The sequence below is a fragment of the Hyperoodon ampullatus genome (assembly GCF_949752795.1).
Source record: "Hyperoodon ampullatus genome assembly, chromosome: 7".
Classification (NCBI taxonomy): domain Eukaryota; kingdom Metazoa; phylum Chordata; class Mammalia; order Artiodactyla; family Ziphiidae; genus Hyperoodon; species Hyperoodon ampullatus.
Window position 1 is genome coordinate 8229459 of NC_136920.1, and position 17635 is coordinate 8247093.

At 60.9% G+C, this 17635-nt stretch overlaps 3 protein-coding genes across 4 annotated transcripts; 1 reads left to right on the forward strand and 2 right to left on the reverse strand.

The window, feature by feature from the left end:
* Positions 1 to 491: 491 nt before the first annotated feature.
* On the reverse strand, positions 492 to 6035 carry TBC1D10C (TBC1 domain family member 10C; the record flags this gene model as incomplete). 2 transcript variants are annotated; one of them, XM_079707662.1, is made up of 9 exons in its annotated part: positions 492 to 1170; positions 1468 to 1622; positions 3135 to 3324; positions 3449 to 3514; positions 4209 to 4323; positions 4528 to 4634; positions 4722 to 4829; positions 5055 to 5154; positions 5887 to 6035. In XM_079707662.1, 9 exons carry the CDS (start codon positions 6033 to 6035, stop codon positions 823 to 825), a joined length of 1338 nt encoding a protein of 445 aa, XP_079563788.1. In that variant the 3' UTR covers positions 492 to 822. The 2 variants fall into 2 exon arrangements, with proteins under 2 accessions (XP_079563788.1, XP_079563787.1); XM_079707661.1 differs by having other exon boundaries at positions 3449 to 3532.
* Positions 6036 to 7360: 1325 nt separating this feature from the next.
* Positions 7361 to 10660, forward strand: PPP1CA (protein phosphatase 1 catalytic subunit alpha). Its single transcript, XM_079708462.1, has 7 exons — positions 7361 to 7459; positions 7985 to 8116; positions 8273 to 8503; positions 9143 to 9247; positions 9693 to 9916; positions 9999 to 10133; positions 10213 to 10660. Exons 1-7 carry the CDS (start codon positions 7405 to 7407, stop codon positions 10321 to 10323), a joined length of 993 nt encoding a protein of 330 aa, XP_079564588.1. The 5' UTR covers positions 7361 to 7404; the 3' UTR covers positions 10324 to 10660.
* Positions 10441 to 16881, reverse strand: RAD9A (RAD9 checkpoint clamp component A; the record flags this gene model as incomplete). Its single annotated transcript, XM_079707721.1, has 10 exons — positions 10441 to 11380; positions 11469 to 11676; positions 12431 to 12568; positions 12660 to 12724; positions 12818 to 13124; positions 15387 to 15486; positions 15574 to 15688; positions 16119 to 16247; positions 16697 to 16767; positions 16848 to 16881. 10 exons carry the CDS (start codon positions 16879 to 16881, stop codon positions 11285 to 11287), a joined length of 1263 nt encoding a protein of 420 aa, XP_079563847.1. The 3' UTR covers positions 10441 to 11284.
* Between the last annotated feature and the right edge of the window lie 754 nt (positions 16882 to 17635).

The following is a 17635-nucleotide window of genomic DNA, read 5'->3' on the forward strand; positions in this document are numbered from 1 at the left end:
TGGCAGTCCCCAGGGGGTGCGGCTGGGGCTTAGGCAGGGGGCAAGGGCTGGCAGGCCCCTTCTCCTTCGTCCAGGCACACTAGGCCTTTGTTCTCAGCTGGCTCTCTCTGAGGACAGGACCAGGACCATGGGTGGGGGGCGGACTTGGCTTAAGAGTGCCCACAGCCCTGGGGGGCATCCTGAACCAGCAGGGAGAGGGAGCAGAAGATGGGACAGGGTCCCACTTCTGGGCCCAGCATCCACTTGGGGAGCCTTCTTCCCCCAGGTACAGAAGCCTTCCCTGACCCCAAGAGGCTGGGCGCTGCAGCCTACCATTGGCTCCTGTTGCTGGTGAAGACCTTCCAGCAGCCAATAGGCAGCCTCGGTGAGCTCTGAGGAGCCGGGGCTGGGCTAGGAGGGGCGGGGCTGTGAGGGGAGTGAGGGCCGGAGGGGAAGGAGCCGCTGGTCCGGGGTTGAGGCCGGAAGGCGTTCCATCTGACTGCATACGGGCTTCTGCTCAGACTTTATTCCAGGCCTCCCCAGGAGCCTTGGGGTCCCCTAAGCCTAGCCTGTGCCCCTAACCTCACCCTCCTTCAGCGCCAGCTCGATGCTTGCAAGGGCCCAGGCACCAGGACAGCACCATGGGCGGATGATGGGCCTGGGTCCCCAGAACCTCACTCTCTCACCTTCCTTCATCCTCGACCCTGACACAGTCCACGGGAAAGAAGCTGAGGCATCCATCCCGGCTGTAAAGTGCGGTGCCTACTTTGAGGCTGGCATCCACCGTTCAGGCAGTTGGGGTTGGGGGACCCTGAGTCTCTGGTACCCTCAGAAGTGGAACCTTCAGAATCGGGTGTCCAGGGAGGAGGTGGAGCCTCGATGGGACCTGGCGGGGCTCTCGATATGGGGGGCCCTGGACCGAGTCAGCAGCCCATGGAAAGTCTTGCCTCGGGTCTGGGGCTTGCGCCGCGGCGGCCTGGGCTCCTCCGGGGGCTGCACCACGATGCGGGGCACCTCGGGCCTGGTGGCTCCCCGGGTTCCTGCCAGCTGCTGGGCCTCAAAGATGGCTTGGGCCCCAGGCAGGCGGGCCTGCGGCCTCGGGGGTGGCCCAGATGCTGACGCGGGCAGCTGGGCCAGCTGGGCCTTGATCTCCCGCTGCAAGTCCTGTTCCGACAGGGCCACGCTGTGCACCTGTGGGGAGAAGTTGATACTGAATCTGCCTGGCCTGGGGGAGGGCAGGAAGCGATGAGATCCCTGTGGGGCGGGCAGGACACAGCCGCAGGAAGTGGCTGAGGGCTGAGGGGCTGACAGACAGAGACTAAAGGAGCCACAGAAAGCCACTTGAGGCCTGGGGTTTCCACATTCTCTGCTGCTCAGAGGATAAGAACTGAGCCCCGGTTCTTACTCTGACTTCCCCCTCTGGGACTCAGTTTCCGCAACTGTGCAGGGGGGCTGGGCCATTGCAGAGGGCAGGCAAGGGGCACCCACCTGGGGCATGAAGACCTCCTCCTGCAGCTGGGTGGGCGGGATGGCTCGAAGGGCACCAAGCGTCTCCAGGAGCCCCGGGCAGGCCAGGCGCTGTTCAGTGGTGCCCAGTGCCAGGCGTACCAGTGTCAGCCCCACGCGGAACAGCACCTTCACACCTGCAGGCCGGGGGCTCACTCAGTTGTGGGGCCAGCCCTGGGCTTCCTCAGTCTGCACCTGAACCTGCCCTCAGCCAGACTCCTTCCACCCTCCTGCAGCTCTGCTGCCGTGACCCAATGACTGAGAGCACGGTGGCAATCTGAGAGCTCTGGCCAGCGTGTCTCAGCGGCCACAGACACTTCTGGGCAGAGCAGCCTGCCAGGAGCCAGGGGCTACCGGACGCCTCACGCCAAGCCTTCTCATTCCGGGCCTCAGCTCCTCGTCCCTCCAAGGAAGGGCTGGGCGGTGACGTGAAGGCCTTTCCAGCTCAGACCTGTGACCTTCTGATTCTAGAAAGATTCTAGCCATAACTCCTCACCTCTAAGCCAAGAGCATAGGACACATGTGCACACAAACACGCACACACGCGCACACACACATGGGTGTGACCTTGGGCCTGTTCCTGGAGCCTCAGAATTCCTTCCTGGTAGCCTCGGGTCTTCTGAGAACAGCAGTCAGGGGACCAGTGAGGTCTGGTGACAACTGTGACTTGTAAAGGGACAGCAGCGACTACTAACGGTGTCACCGTTATGAAAGGGAGCCTGAGGCAGAGGGCAAGGGTAGCTCAGCCACCCTGAGGGGGGGCCCTGTTCTGCCCCACCCTCGAGGTCTGAGTCTGCAGGGGAGGCCATGTAGACAGCAACTTGGACACCCGTGGCCAGAGCTCTAAGCCAGCCTGAAGCCAACTGGGCATACAGCAGGTGCTCAATAGATGTACTGATTGATTTCTACCATTTTTTGGTCCAACCACCCAGCTCTTGGCCTGGCACCTCTCCCACGTCCGCACCCCCAAGTCAGTCGTCTGTAGCCTGGCCTCTCCGCCTCCACACTGGCCCTGCAAGTTTGCCTCTTCCACAGAGCAGCCGCGAGCACCTTTAAACAGCACTCTCCTCCTGCCACCCCCCTACACTCTGGCACATCCTTTGTTTTATTTTCTTCACAGAACTTATGACAATCTATAAATATCTTGTTAATTTAGTACCGTCACCTCCCATCCCCACCTCTACCAGAATGTAGGTCTCACTTACTCAAGTGGCCCAGGCTTCCAGAGCAGCGCTGGCCTCCGAGAGCGCTCACCAAGGGCCCGTGGGGCTCCATCGGCCATGCCCCCACTGTGCCCACCCAGTCCCTGATCTCTGCAGCTCCTGCCCTATCTACCTTGGGGAAGCGCCCCCCGCCTCCAGCCCTCCCCCAAGCAGATGGTGCCCTCTCTGTGGGGGTCTCACTGCTGGGGGTGGGGGCTATCATTAATTACATTGGTGATCCGTGGCCAAGGGCTGGGCCGTTTCCTCAGAGCCACAGGGCGCTGTCACCCTCAGCACACCCCAGCACCCAGACCCCAGGCCAGGACTGGCAGTGGCGGTGGGCAGAGCAGAGCTGGCACCCTCATCCCCTCTGCACACCAGGCACCCGAGGCTCCCGGCCCCAGTTCCCACGCCTGCCCCCACCCACCTGGCCAGCCACCCACTCACCCTCGCTAAGGAAAGCGTCCCAGACACGCAGCACCGTGGGGAAGGGCAAGGAGCGGGCGAAGAGGCACAGGAACCACTCGGGCAGGTAGAGCAGGGGCCCGACGCCCACCTGCTGCAGGTGCTTGTGCACACGCGGGAGCAGCCGCCGCAGCAGGGCCGCGAACACCTCAGCGTCCAGCCGTACAGCCTCCTGTGGCCACGTCCATCAGCACCTCCACTCCCGGTCCCCAGGTCCCCACCCAGTCCCCAGGCCCCTCCCCACCCCCCGCCCAGCCCCTCCCCCTGTGCCCTCTGGCCCCATCCCAGCCTCTCACCATATGGGGCCCGTAGTAGCCAGGGAGGTAAACCTCGCAGATCTGTACCAGGCACCAGAAGGCCTCCTGGGGGCGGGCACAGGCCTTGAGTGCCCACCGCAGAGGAGACCACAGAGGGGACCGCAGGGCAGGGGAAAAAACGGGCGCAGGGGAGGGTCTGGACACCATCTGGGGTGACTCTGGAGCCAGGAGCCTGGACTCAGTGCTGGGGCTGGTGGGGAGGGGCAGGTCTTACCAAAATGCTTCCCGTTGCCCAGAAAGAGGCCCACCAAGGGGCGTAGGGAGTTGGAAGTCACAGGGCTCAGGGTGTTGAATTTGAGGGTCACAGAGTAGGGGCTCACTGGTCAAGGCTAGGGAGGGTCCCAAAGTTCAAGTCTTGGGTTCTTGGGGTCACTGGGGTCAGGGATCATGGTCACAGGGTTCGAATCAGAAGTCATGAGGTCAAGGTAATAACATCCAGACTCCTAGATCATTGGGGCAAATGTCAGGGCTCAGGGTTCCATGTTCCTGCAGTCAAGGTCGTTGGGTTTGAAGGTCGCTGAGGTTGGTGGTCATGAGGCCCTGGGTCACTCACTAGGACAGGTTTGGGTAGAAGTCAAGGATCCCAGGTCCCTGAGGCCAGAGTTCCTGGGGATGGAGGGGTCATGGGTCCAGGGCACAGGATTGCTAAGTCCCTAGGTCACCAGCGTTGGGGGTCACGGATCACTGGGGTTAGGGGGTCAGGGTCTTGGGTCCCCGTAGCAGGGTTGAGGGCACTCACCTCTGGGGGCAGATACATGAGCAGCACGGCAGCCACAGGGCCCTGGGCCTGGCAGTAGCCCTGTTCCGGCCGATATAGGGTGTAGGCCTTGAGTACCTGGAGGAGCCCCTGCTGCCTGTGCCAGAAGACCCCATTAGGGGCCAGTCCTCTGGGCATCCCTTCCCCACCCTCTGGCGGCCCTTGCCCAGGCCTCAGCCCCCCGAGGGCCTTGCTGGGTCCTCTGAGATGCAAAGATATAAAGCTGGGGCTGGGGGGGGACTAGGCCAAAGCACCTGGGGGTTGTGGGGCTGGGGGTCCCTGGGCATCACTGGCCTCGTACCCGTGACCCTGGGGTGACACAAACATCTCATGCAGAGGGAACTGGCGGTGCAGGTCCCTGCCGATGGTCTCCACCCACTGTGGGTCCCCAGGGGCCTCAGCCAATTCCTATGGGTGGACAAAGAGGTGGATGTGAAGGCCCAGAGTGGTGAAGGGCCAAGGGAAGGGAGGTGGGACCCCTGCCATTTCCCTCACCTGATAAGTGTCACGGCTGTTCTGCTGACACACATGGGCCCCGCACAACAGGGGCCAGCACCGGGCCCGCAGGGCCGAGGGGATGCCTTTCCGGCACTGCATCTTTATCTGTGGGTGAGGCCAAGGGACCCCGTTAGGCCAGCCAAGCCAGCTTCCCCTGCTCCTGTTGGCAGGCCCCAAGCACAACCTGTCATCAGGCAAGAGCCACCTTGGGTAGCAGGGAGAAAAGGCAGGAGATACTGGGACACGGGAGGGGTGAATTTTGCCAGGGCATGGGCCGAGGCAAAGGGCGCTGAGCCACAGAGGCCTGGGTGGGACCACTCTCCCCCTCACCTTCTTGTACCGCCGAGACATGGTTTTCTCCCAGTGTGAGGTCATCTCCACCCACTTCATCTCCCGCTGGCGGATAAGGTCTGCAGGAGGGTGACCTGGCCTGGGGACACATGGCACAGGTGTCCAGGCGCTGGGCAGCTGTTACCCAGAGCCCACATCTGCCACCCTTCATGCTACCTGGGTGAGCCTAACTCCTGGCCCTGGAGATCTCTGGGGTGGGGTGGGGACCTGTCACCTAGGATTTGCCAGTGGTTGTCATGGGGACAGGAAAGGATGTGGCTCCGATGTGGGTGGAAGCAGGAGAGACTGAAGGGGGTGTGTAGGTGTGTGTTGAGGGAGGGGCTTGTTGATTGTCCCCCAGGATAGGGACACAGACAAGTCATCAGGGAAGTTGGGTAGACAGAGTCCTGGACTAGAAGCCAGGAGTTGTGAGTTTGATTCTCTCTCTGATCTGCTGTGTGACCTTCCTATCTGTTTCTGGACTTGTCTTCCTGTCTGTACATTGGGAATGCAGAGGCTTGGTGGGGGAAGAAGTGTGGGTTCTGTGATCTGGATCTGGGATTCCCGGGCCAGATTAAAAGGGGAAGAATGTTGGGTCCCAGAGGTGGGTGGAAACCCTCAGAGACTGGGAGTAAAAGAGACATACAGGGACCACCCCCCGCAGCCCTGCTAACCTTAGGATTCCATCTGGAACCCGAGAAGGGATGATACTGGCTGAGTCCCCAGACCTGCCCAGGACCCTCGAGGTTGGACCTCACTCTAGAATTCAGCCCTCAGAGCCCACCCTTATTCCCAGCACCCCACCGCCCCACCCCATCCCTTCCCTACTTACCCTGGCTCTGCTGAGCTGCCCCCAATGAAGCCATAGCGGTCAGCCTGGCGATATGGGCCGGGCCCACTCAGCTCTGAGTCAGACCCCAAAGAGCTGGAGTCATCCTGCTCACCAGGCTGCACCAGGTCCTCCCCCAGGGCCTGGGCCATGGTGCTGCAGACCCCTGATGCCACAGGCTGCAAGATGTGGTGAAAGCCAATGTGAGAGGTGGCTCCTAGCCAGTCTGGGGCCTGGGCTCCTATCCTGCCAGGCCCCAGCCCCAGGACCCGACTGCGTGGTCAGAGGGAGCAGATTTCAGGGTATCTCTCCAAGCCCCTTCTGTCTCCTCTTCTCTTGTGGGGTGGGGGTGGAGCATGGGCCCAGAAGTGGCAGAAAGGCCAGGCCCCTGTCCCCTGCAGCCCGGCTTACCTCCTTGCCGCACCTCACCTCCTCCTCTCACTTCCTCCTCAGCCACAGCTTCGGCAACCAGCCGGCGGGCCCCTCCTAAGTGCGTGGGGGGAGGTAGTTACCCCTTCCTGTCCCGGGCTCTTCCGGCCTGCCCCACGGGCCCTGGGCCATGGGCTCCTCCCACCATGCCGGTGGGCTGGGTGGGTGCAGGCTTGGGTTCCTGTGCTGGGTGTGCCAGGGCCTGCCAGAGGTAGAGAGGGCAGGCTGCCTCCAGATTTGAGGTCACTGGCATGTAAAACACTCGATTGAGGGTCCAACGGGTATCATGGTGTATTTAGTGTTTGCTCTTTACAAAGTAATACTTTCAACATGCACACAAAGTAGCGTTACTATGCTACTCAAAAGGCAAGGATGAGACATTACAAAAAGTAATAATTTAGCATGCACCACAGGCAGTGTGGACCAAAATGAGCTCGGAGGTCTGGATCTACCTAGCCATGTGTCTGGATCTACCTAGCCAGTCGCCCGAGGGCCCCAGACTCAGGAGGTAGAGGTCCTCCGTGAATTTGAGGCTAACTCTTACTATCTCTGAGCCTCAGTTTCCTTTCCTGCACTTCAAGGGCTTAATCTACACTGTTTGGGGAGACCCAGTGAGTTACCAATGAGGTCACACCACCTTCCCAACCAGGACAGAAGTGGGAAGGACTGCTTAGCCCTTCCCTTGAAAGAGAAAAACAACTTCCACAGAACTTCCGACCGCACCACCTCCTCCGAACAGCGGAGGGTAACTCCTCAAGGGCGGAGCTAGGCTTGACCTCGCCCATGAAGCCCCGCCCACCGGTCAGGCTCCGCCCCAGACACACGAGTCCGTCCAAGTCCCGCCCCCCTGACCGAGGCCCCGCCTCCCGGGCCGCCGCGACCCCTGCGCCCGGCGTACGGCGGAGGCGCTAGAGCGCTGGGGCAGCGGGCGGGGCGGGGTGCGGCGGGGCGGGGCAGGCGGCCTAGGAGGCGGGGCGGCGAGCCGGGGCGGGCGGAAGGAGCGCCAGGCCGGAAGGAGGCAGCGGGAGGCAGCGGGAGGGCGGGAGGCAGGAGAGGGCCCGGGGCTGCTGGGGCCAGAGCGGCGGCGCCGCCATGTCCGACAGCGAGAAGCTCAACCTGGACTCTATCATCGGACGCCTGCTGGAAGGTTGGCCGGGGCAGGGGAGGTGGGCGCCGGCCGCGCCCTGGTCCCCTGCCCGGCCCGGAAGTGGCGCGCGAGTCGACTTGCCCCTCCCAGGACCAGCTTAGACTGGGCGGGCACGGGCCGCGAGGTCCCGTGGCCGCAGGTGCCCCCCTTCCCAATCGCGGCGCCCCTGGGAGGTCTGGGGTTGCTCCCCTTGCCAGAGCAGGGCGGGGGCGCACGGGTTGGCCAGGGCTCTTGGGGTGAGAGAGAAATCCGAGAAGCCTAGCCCCCCCAAGCAAGGGGTCCTGTGTTCTGAGGTTTTGGCAGGCCTCCGCGCACAGCAATCCCCTCTCGAGTGTCTTGAGGGTAGTTGGGGGTCTCGTCCCTTGAGGCTTGAGGCGGGGGTCCCAGGAGGCTCAGCAGCAACAGCTGCCTCTGGGCGAGGCGGGGCCCAGGAGGCCCAGGCGCCCCCCAGAAGTGCCTATGGGGCCACCCGTGTCACCCACCCTCTTCTTGCCTGAGGGTCCTGATGCCTCATTCCACTCCCAGTGCAGGGCTCGCGGCCTGGAAAGAATGTACAGCTGACAGAGAACGAGATCCGTGGTCTGTGCCTCAAATCCCGGGAGATTTTCCTGAGCCAACCCATTCTTCTGGAGCTGGAGGCACCCCTCAAGATCTGCGGTGAGACCCCTGCCCAGGCCCCTTTGCTTCCTGAAAGTGGGTACCCCCCCCGCCCCCCAGCCAGAGTCCCTGGATCTCTCCTCCCTTGAGTCCAACCCTGGCCCTGGGTTCAAGTTTAGACTGCATCTAGTGCTGACGTGGTTCTCTGGGTCACAGGCGACATCCATGGCCAGTACTACGACCTTCTGCGGCTGTTCGAGTACGGCGGCTTCCCTCCAGAGAGCAATTACCTGTTTCTGGGGGACTACGTGGACAGGGGCAAGCAGTCTTTGGAGACCATCTGCTTGCTGCTGGCCTATAAGATCAAGTACCCCGAGAACTTCTTCCTGCTCCGTGGGAACCACGAGTGTGCCAGCATCAACCGCATCTACGGCTTCTACGATGAGTGTGAGTGGGCTGAGCCTCTGGGGCTGAGCAGGTCCTGAAGGGCTCTCCCGGCCATTCAGTGCGACCCTCGTGTTGACCTGGTGGCTGGGGTAGCAGTGTTTGACAAACACCTGCTAGACTGAGCTCCGTGAAGACAGGGCCGGGCCAATTCACATCTCTCCACCCTGCCCTCCTGGCATGGGTCCTGGCGCTCAGGAGGGACGTGGTGAATGGTTGCTGACTGAAGGGCTGCCAGCATTCTAATGCAGGGCCTTGCCTGCCGACACTCCCCTCCAGTGCATCCGTTACTTAAGCACTTAGGATGCCTGTCTGGACTGGACTCTGTTGGCCAGAAGCTGAGAGAGACCAGACCCGGTCTTGGCCTGGCTCTGCTCATGTGCCGGGGAGTGGGTGCCAACCCTGAGGTTGTTCCAGAACTGGAACTCTGGGGTTCCTGTGGACTCAGCTGCTTTAGAATTCCTCCTGGGAGGCAGTGGGGTGGGGGTTGGCGGGGGGGGGGGGCGGTTTCCCTTCTTGCCTTCCATTCTCTTCTCCCAGCTATGTCCGAACACCACACAATGTGCCCTGGAAAGCCCAGAGACCCACACTGAGGGTGGGGCAGACAGGCCTTCTCGTGAGCCCTCTCCTTCCTCTGGGCAGGCAAGAGACGCTACAACATCAAACTATGGAAAACCTTCACCGATTGCTTCAACTGCCTGCCTATTGCTGCCATTGTGGATGAAAAGATCTTCTGCTGTCACGGGGGTGAGGGCGGCTCTGGGCCGCATGGCGAGGGAATGCTTGGGCAGGACGAGCCTGGGCACATCCCTGGGGGATTTGGGACAGAAGTGTTGGCTGGAAGGACACATCCTCAGCCACCTGGAACAGCTCTTCCTGGAGTCCTGGTTTGGATATCACTTCTTCCACAAAGTACCCCCGCACCCCAGCGTTAGGCTGCACTCACTGTCATGTCGTGGCCTCGGCTTCTTGCGTGGAGTTTGCTTGTCTTTCTCCAGGGAGCACTGTGCTCCTTGAAGGGACAGGGACTTGAGAAGGCAGAAGGCGATGAGCTCTGCCTGTCTAGGCTCCCAGGAATCCAGGAGAGGGCGGCGGGTTGGGGGAACAGAGGCTGATTGGCAAAGGCTTCCTAGAGAAGGGAGGGCCCTTGTTTTGAGGCTTGAGGAAGTGACCTGCCCCCGGTGCTCCCCAGGCCTGTCCCCGGACCTACAGTCCATGGAGCAGATCCGGCGTATCATGCGGCCTACAGACGTGCCAGACCAGGGCCTGCTGTGTGACCTGCTGTGGTCTGACCCTGACAAGGACGTGCAGGGCTGGGGCGAGAATGACCGTGGCGTCTCCTTTACCTTTGGAGCTGAGGTCGTGGCCAAGTTCCTGCACAAGCACGACCTGGATCTCATCTGCCGGGCACACCAGGTGGGCTGGCAGCTCTGGTCTGGGTGGCAGCGGGGGCCGCGCAGCAGCACCTGCTGAACTAACTGCCCCCACCCTCATCCAGGTGGTAGAAGATGGCTATGAGTTCTTTGCCAAGCGGCAGCTGGTGACACTCTTCTCAGCTCCTAACTACTGTGGCGAGTTTGACAACGCAGGCGCCATGATGAGCGTGGATGAGACGCTCATGTGCTCCTTCCAGGTGGGGGTGGAGATGGGGACGGAAGGGGCGGGGGGCCCATGGCTCAGCCCCATGAGCCTGACCCGCTTCCCTCTTTTAGATCCTCAAGCCCGCCGACAAGAACAAGGGGAAATATGGGCAGTTCAGCGGCCTGAACCCTGGAGGCCGGCCCATCACCCCACCCCGCAACTCCGCCAAAGCCAAGAAATAGCCTCCGTATGCCCGCCCTCTGCCCCAGATGGTGGATTGTACAGAAATCACGTGGCTCTGAGGGTTCGTGCCGGCCCCCTAGGGCCGCCCATCACAGGGAACACAGAGCCTTGGTGTATTTTTCTTTTTTTTATGAATCAATAGCAGCGTCCAAACCCCCAGGGCTCCTTCCACCTGCACCTGCAGTGGCTGCAGGCAGGTTCCTGGGGCTGAGGCTGCAGCTCAGGGCAGAGCAGGGCCAGATTGTGGGTTCCCAGCCTTGCTTGGCCTCAGGGCTGGCAGCCGAATCCTGGGGCAACCCATCTGGTCTCTCGAATAAAGGTCAAAGCTGGATTCTCGCCATGGCGTCTGTCTCCCTTGTCCCAAATGCCACGCCTGGCGACCCTTCTGCCTAGGGCCACTTGGGAGGCTTGCTGGGCACGGGGCCCCAGCCAGGGAAACACCAGCCACATGCTCAGGTCACAGGGGCCCTTGGAATTTCCAAGCCAGGGCCAGAGAGTTGGAAAAGCAAGCAAAACAGCGTGTGCCGGCCACAGGGGATCCCCGAGGTGTACCCAGGATCTGAGGGAGGGACAGGTCCTGATTGGCAGAGAAGGTGGATCAGCAGGGGCCAGCCGCCCCACCGAGATTTTTCTCCTAGGGAGGTGGGCTTAGAGAAGGCAGGCCCCCAACCCTGGCCACATGGTTGGATTAAGAGGTGAGGGACCTCCCAGCAGGTGGCAGCTCAGCACCAAGACTGGGAACAGACATGATCGACTGGGGGCTGAAGGGAGACGACAGGACCCAGGCCAGCCAGATAGCCGAGCAGGGCCTGGGGGAGGCGGCAGGACCAGCCAGCTGAGCTCCAGCACAGCCCACCTCTACCACCCACCCTGGAGGAGAGCTGGCCCCGCCCCTGGTTGGCGCTGGGAGATGGGGAGGCTGGGGCTTCCTCTGGTCCAGTCCTCCAAGGACTCCTCGGCTCAGCCTTCCCCCTCACTGTCTTCAGCCAGCACGGGGCTGGGGCCCTGGGGAGAGTGTGCAGGGGCCAGGATGGAGCCAAAGAACAGCGAGCGGAACTGGCGAGAAAACAGAGGAAGCCGAGTGAGCTCTGGAGGCTGCTGCCTCCGCCTCCCATCCCTGCCTCGGTCTCCAGCCAGCCCCTACCTTCTTGGGTGGGGGAGTCCCAGGCACTGTGCTGGGCTCGGTGTCATCTTCCTCCTCTGAGTGGGAGCCAGGGCTACAGTGGGGCTGGAGGCCAGGTGAAAGGGAGGTGGAGGGCAGTGTCCGTGAGCCCTCACTGCCCACGGTGGTTTCCATGGCGATCATGTATGAGTCAATGTCATCAAGGGCAAAGTCGTCCAGGTGGGGTGTGCTGTAAGCAGAGACGGCTTAGCAACGACAGGGAGAGAAGAGGGGGAACAGAGGCAGGGCCCCACCTTGGAGGGCTCAGCGGGGGGCTGCAAAAGCCCTGTGACCGTTGGTGACCTCTTGGTTTTATTACTTCCTGATTTGGTGGGAGGGGAGAGGACGCCTGGGGTTAAGTGGCTGCTTCCTGGAGGGGGTGGACCTGGAATCCTTTCATCAGAGTTGAGGTAGAGGCCTGAGGGAGGCATCTTGGGGGCCGGTTTAGCTCAGCTGGGGGAGGGGAGCAGCAAGTCCTGTAAGCTGGGTCACCTGGGGCCCAAGCCCGCACCTTCCCCGGGGACAGGAACTGGAGAGCACTGGGGCCCAGGGACATGCTGGGCGGAGGGCCAGGCCAAACTTCCTCCGCTTACACTACACTGGGCCCATCCTCCCCAACCCACCTGCCCTTTCAGCCACCGGCTTCCCGGCAGCCCTCAGCTTCCCGGCAACCCTTTCCCTCCTTGGCCTGGGAGGAGGCTCGGAAGGGAGGCCTCAGCCAGAGAAGGAAGCCAGCCCGACCCTGGGGACACTTCCCTGGGTGGGGGGAGTCTTTGAGTACAGCTGCCCGGTAAGGTTGAGCCTGCAGGGCTGGAAGCTGTGAGCACTGCAGGGGCTGGGGCCCAACAGGAAGTGGGGGCAGGGGGAGGCGCAGACGCTGGAAGCAGCAGGCTCCCCAGGGTGCAGAGGTGGGGAGGGGAGGAGTGGGTGGGCAGCGCTCTCACCTGTGAGCCTGAAGCTGAGGCGCTGGCCGCTGGAGCTCCGGAGCACGCAGGTCCTGGGGGTGCGGGTCCGGCTCTGAGAGCGTGGCCAGGACAAAGTGGCCGTCTAGCAGAGAGTCCTTGATGGCAAAGATGGCTGGCCTGGGCAGGTGACGGGTCCAGGCAAGGTCAAGGCCCTTTGGCTCCCGGCATCCCAGAGCCCTCCCCTCCCTGTCCTGAGGCTGGGAGTTACCTGCCCGGGCCATCGAAGTAAATGCTGAGAGACAAGTTTGCTGACTCAGCGAAGCTCAGGAGCCCCTGGGAAGGGAGAGGCGGAGCAGTGAGGCCCCGGGCGGGGCCGGGAGGAGCGAGCAGTGGACCACGCGGCGAGCAAGTGGGGGGCAGCCTCACCCGGAACTCCTTAAGGCAGAAAGTGATGGCCACCCCTTCTTGGGCCTGCAGCTGCTGGAAATCCTCCCCGCCGATGCTCATCTCGGTCACCATGGCTTTGACGGTGCTGTCTGTGGGGACAGCAACAGGAGGAAACCTGGGCCCTGCCCCATCCCAGCCCATCTCTGCCCCCTGCCCCAGGCCACGTCTGGCTCCCTCACCTGCCTCCTCCTGGTAGCTACGCAGGATGACCCTGTGGCCACGGCCAATCCCCAGTGTCACTTCGGCCAGCGCAGGGGGGAAGGGCAGAACAGCCTCCCCCAGGACCCTGTGAAGAGGGCACAGCATCACCCCAAGACTCAGCCCCACCCAGTGGCTTCGCTCTCAGGACCTGAGGCGGGACGGTGACACACACCCATGTCCAAAGGGAACCAGGCCAGGCCTAGCATGCCCCCAGGGAGGACAGGAGCAGGACATGGTCCCTGCCCCGTCCAAGGCTCCCAGGCTGTCGTGGGAGGAGAAGTCCACTTGCAAGAGACGGGGCAGACAAGAGCAGAGCCCACAGAAGACACCAGGAAGCACGGGCTGTCTGCGCTGAACCAAACCGGGCAGGCGGCACCTGGCCACCCAGGGGTGGGGGACCATCCCCACACTGTCTGCATAAATGCGGCCTTCAGAGAGAGCCCTCAGATCCTTGTCTAGAAAAGACACATGCCGACAAACAGTTACAGGTGAAATAACGTCTGGACTTTGCCTCAAAACACTTGGGACAGGAACTGGCGTCTGCTTTTATATGAATTTAAAATTGTCCATAAGAAAAAGAGAAACAGGGGCTTCCCTGGTGGCGCAGTAGTTAAGAATCCGCCTGCCAACGCAGGGGACACGGGTTCAAGCCCTGGTCTGGGAAGATCCTACATGCCACGGAGCAACTAAGTCCGTGCGCCACAACTACTGAGCCTGCGCTCTAGAGCCCGCGAGCCACAACTACTGAAGCCCCTGCGCCTACAGCCCGTGCTCCACAACAAGAGAAGCCACCGCAATGAGAAGCCCGCACACTGCAACGAAGAGTAGCCTCCGCTCACTGCAACTAGAGAAAGCCCGTGTGCAGCAGCGAAGACCCAATGCAGCCAAAAATAAATAAATAATTAATTAAATTTTTAAAAAGAGAAACAATTGCTTTTTTTTAAGGTTTTTTTTTGTATTATGTGTAACAGAGACAAAATTATTTAAGTCAATAAATTTTTAAGGAATTTCACATGTTCTGATTCTTTCCACTGCCAATCACCTTAGTTCCTCCAAACTCATAATCTTCAAGATAAAATAGCCTTTTCAGAAATAAACTGTCATGTGAGTCAGCCCCTAATTCTCTTAGTTGGGCTTCTTTGATCTCCAATGGAATACGGACACACTTCAGAATTCCCCACCTGTAATTTCTGGGATCCAATTTCCTCAAGCGATTTACTTTAGGACCATGTTTAGGGTCAGGAGGTGGATCTGCCTGGTTCTGAATTTGACACCCTCTACAAATGTATTGGGTTCAAATCACATTCACTCCTAAGCCATCACACCCTAGAACAGTACAGATTGTTGGGATAGGCCAATACCTAAGATAAAAAAAGTCTGACTGTTTTTCCAACGATGTAGGTTTACAGAAAAAGCCCCATCAGGATAGATCTCAACACAACTGCTCTTTTTAAAAAAGAAAGAGAAAGAAAAATCCTCAAAATACAGACCACAGATTGATTCCCTCTTTCTCTACCCAAAGGGATCCTGGGCAGTGCTGTTTCAACAGAACTCAGAAAAACAGAAAGTCAGGACCCAAAGGGACCTTGAGGTTACCATGTCCTTCGGCTACCAAAAGAAAAGAAACACAAGACCTTGGGTTACTTGGATGCACGTGGCACCCAGCGTGTGCGCGAGTGGGAGGGGAGCCACTCCTCTCTGCTCTTGTGTTCACCAGGGACCTTTGCATCTGCTGGAGTCTCCTGGGCCCTGCACAGCCCCTCTGATTCCCCAGAACAGCTCCATCTCTACAGCTGCTTTTTCAGGCAGCCCTCCTGGACCGTGACTTCCCCACCTAGCCTCCTTCCTTGGCCTCCTGCTGGGACCCCTCAAGGCTAGAGCCCAGCCAGGTAGGAAGAGAGGCTGCCCTTGAATGGGGATCATCCCAGAAGGATGACGAGGCCAGAGAAGGGTCATGAGTCCCTGAGCCACAAAAATTAAGGGACCTTCAAAGGTGTTTACGCCAGAGAAGACTTGAGGGCAGGCCAGAGACCCGTTCTCTGACAGAGGAGTCAGAATGGGTCTGAGTGGTCAGAAAACCAAGTCAGACCTTTGAGGTGGAGAATGCAGACTCCAGAAGACAGTGAGGAACATGGAACAAGGGAGCACCCAGCCCCTCCTCACTCCAGCCTCTGCCCTTACAGAGCCAGGCAAGGACCTGAAAGCAAACCAGGTTGGATAAACTCCTTGAGGTCTACAGAAACCCTGTAGGGAAAATGGAGGAGGTGCCTTCTTAAACTGACCCTTGAGGCCCAAAGAAGGAAGAGAGAAACCTATGCCTCAGCTTGCAACCAGGGGGCGTGCTCACCTTGCTGGAGCACGGAGCACATGGGGGCACACGGCTGGGTCGAAGACAGCCTGCAGGGACTCGCAGTCCTGGAAGGACAGGTTGTGAGTCTTCCTCACCCCTGGATGGGCAGACAGGGTCTCAGTGGGCCTCGCCAACCTCCACCCCACGCCGCAAGGACGGCCTGGCCAGCCAGCTGCTCACTCACCGTATTTGCAGTACAGCTGAACTACCAGGCGGCTGCTCCTGCCATTCAGGGAGATGCAGCATCTCTCCACGGTCTTCTCCAGCATCGCCAGCGAGCGGAAGACTGACAGGAACGACTAGGCGATGGAAACACATCAGCCCCGTGCTGCGCCTCCACCAGCCAGCTCTCACGTCCCCTTAGGCTCTGGCCCATCACGGTCACACCAGGAAAGGACCTCCCCCCTCACACAGACATTTACACCCTTCCAGGCCTTCGTTCATGCTGTTCCCCTTGTCTGGAATGCCTTGAAAGACCGGCTTACCTTTCAAGGACCAACTTGAATGTCACCACTCTCTGCAGGTCTCTGGCAGAATCAACTAACCTCTCCATATCTCCCATTACCCCCTGTGGGTGTCCGTACTATGCCCCTGCGCTGCATTTTGCACTGGATTGCTCCTGCATCCATTTCTCTCTCCAGCTGGCACCTACTGTGTGCCTCAGAGCAAACGCACCGTGGTAGAGGTTCCTGGGGGAGTGCACTGCCACTGCTGAGGGAGGGGCCTCACCTTCATCAGGATCTTACAGCGCAGCGGGTCCTGACCAGGGGTGGCCGCCTGGTACTGCTGGAAGAAGAGCGGGGCAAAGAGGAAGCAGGCATAGGCCGAGCGGGAGGAGTTCACGGTCCGGAGGGAGAGCTGGGCCAGGAAAAGCAGGGAGAGGGATGCAGTCACCAGCAATGTCAGGCCCAGCCCTCTGGCCGGCTTTTGCTCACACACTTGCCCTAATGTTCTCCACTTCCACCATCATCTGCTGAATCCCTCCCTCTCCTTCCAATCAGCGGGTATCTTCTCCATGAAGCCTTCCGAGAGTGCCCCTCAGCACCGCCCCCGCAGCAAGGGCCCTACACAGCTTTCAGCGCCGACCCCACCCGCCCCCGGGCACTTCAGGGAGGGCAAATGCTCTCAATTCACACACTGGTCTGGGAAGATGACAGGGCTCAAGGTGACGTCCCAGCAACAGGGGAGGAAACTGTAACTCAGCTGACAAATCTGCCCACCGGCATCCTATCTGATGGGGGCGAGACTCGAGCCCAGGTTAGGGCTCCCTGTGGGAATCTCGCCCCCCCAATACCGTGGCTCCTCACCCCGTCTTCCAGGGGCTCCAAGTAGAGTTCGTCCCCGATACGGGACAGGGAGTGGACGGCCTTGCCGAGAACTGCAAGGAGAAGAGGAGAAAAACACTGGTTTGCTGGCGCCTTGGGCCGTCCCATGTGCCCCCAGCTGGCCCCAGCTCACCCTTCACGTTGCTGCCCGTAACCAGACACTTCATGCTGCTCCCCGCGGCCGGGCTGTGACAGGCGGCGGGCCCCGGACTGCACGCCAGCTCGCTGCTCCCCTCCGGGTCTCCCCGGCCGCCGCGGATGCCCCGGTTCTCTTCCCGCGCACCGCCCCCGGCAGCCCAGCCCCCGCCTCCTCATTGGGCCACACGCCTGCACCTCCGTCACGTGAGAAAACGCTCGCCGGCTGCGCCGTCACGTGACAGAGTCCTGCCGGGGGCGTTCACGTGATCCGGGAGCGCCGCGCGCCTTCCGGGCTTGTCTCTTCGCGGGGTCCCGGGCCTTCTTCGGCCCTTCAGCGCCCCGGGTGAGCCGGGCCTGTCAGCGGGGCCCAGCCCCGAACGCAAGGCGCTGAAAGGGTGTGGGGGAGCGAATCCGGAGATGTGCGGGCGAGCCCGCCTGGGTCACTAATTTAGAACGGATTTTCTGGACGTCTGTCGGGGGTACGGGGTCGAAGGCAGACCGTCGCACCCAATCCGAGCCGGGGACACGCACAGAAGCAGCAACCACTGGCACTAAAAAGAAATTAAAGCACGTTGCGTCAGGATCCCGGGGTGGGAAGGCTTCGAGGATCCTGCGTTGATCCCGAAGAAAAGATTCTCCGGACAGAATGGGGTAGAAGGGTGTGGCTGGCAGGGGAAGGCGAGAGTAAAGGCTCCGCGGTGCAAGGGGCTTTGCCCCCGTTGGGAGGGAAGTGGGTCTGTGAGAGGAGGGGCGAGCGCTGCCAAATGATGAGGGTCACTAACG

Coding starts and splice junctions, on each gene's coding strand:
- PPP1CA (XM_079708462.1), top strand. CDS start 7,405: ATGTCCGACAGCGAGAAGCTCAACCTGGACTCTATCATCGGACGCCTG. Junction 8,117..8,272: donor GGCACCCCTCAAGATCTGCG/GTGAGACCCCTG, acceptor TCTGGGTCACAG/GCGACATCCATGGCCAGTAC. Junction 8,504..9,142: donor CTACGGCTTCTACGATGAGT/GTGAGTGGGCTG, acceptor TCCTCTGGGCAG/GCAAGAGACGCTACAACATC.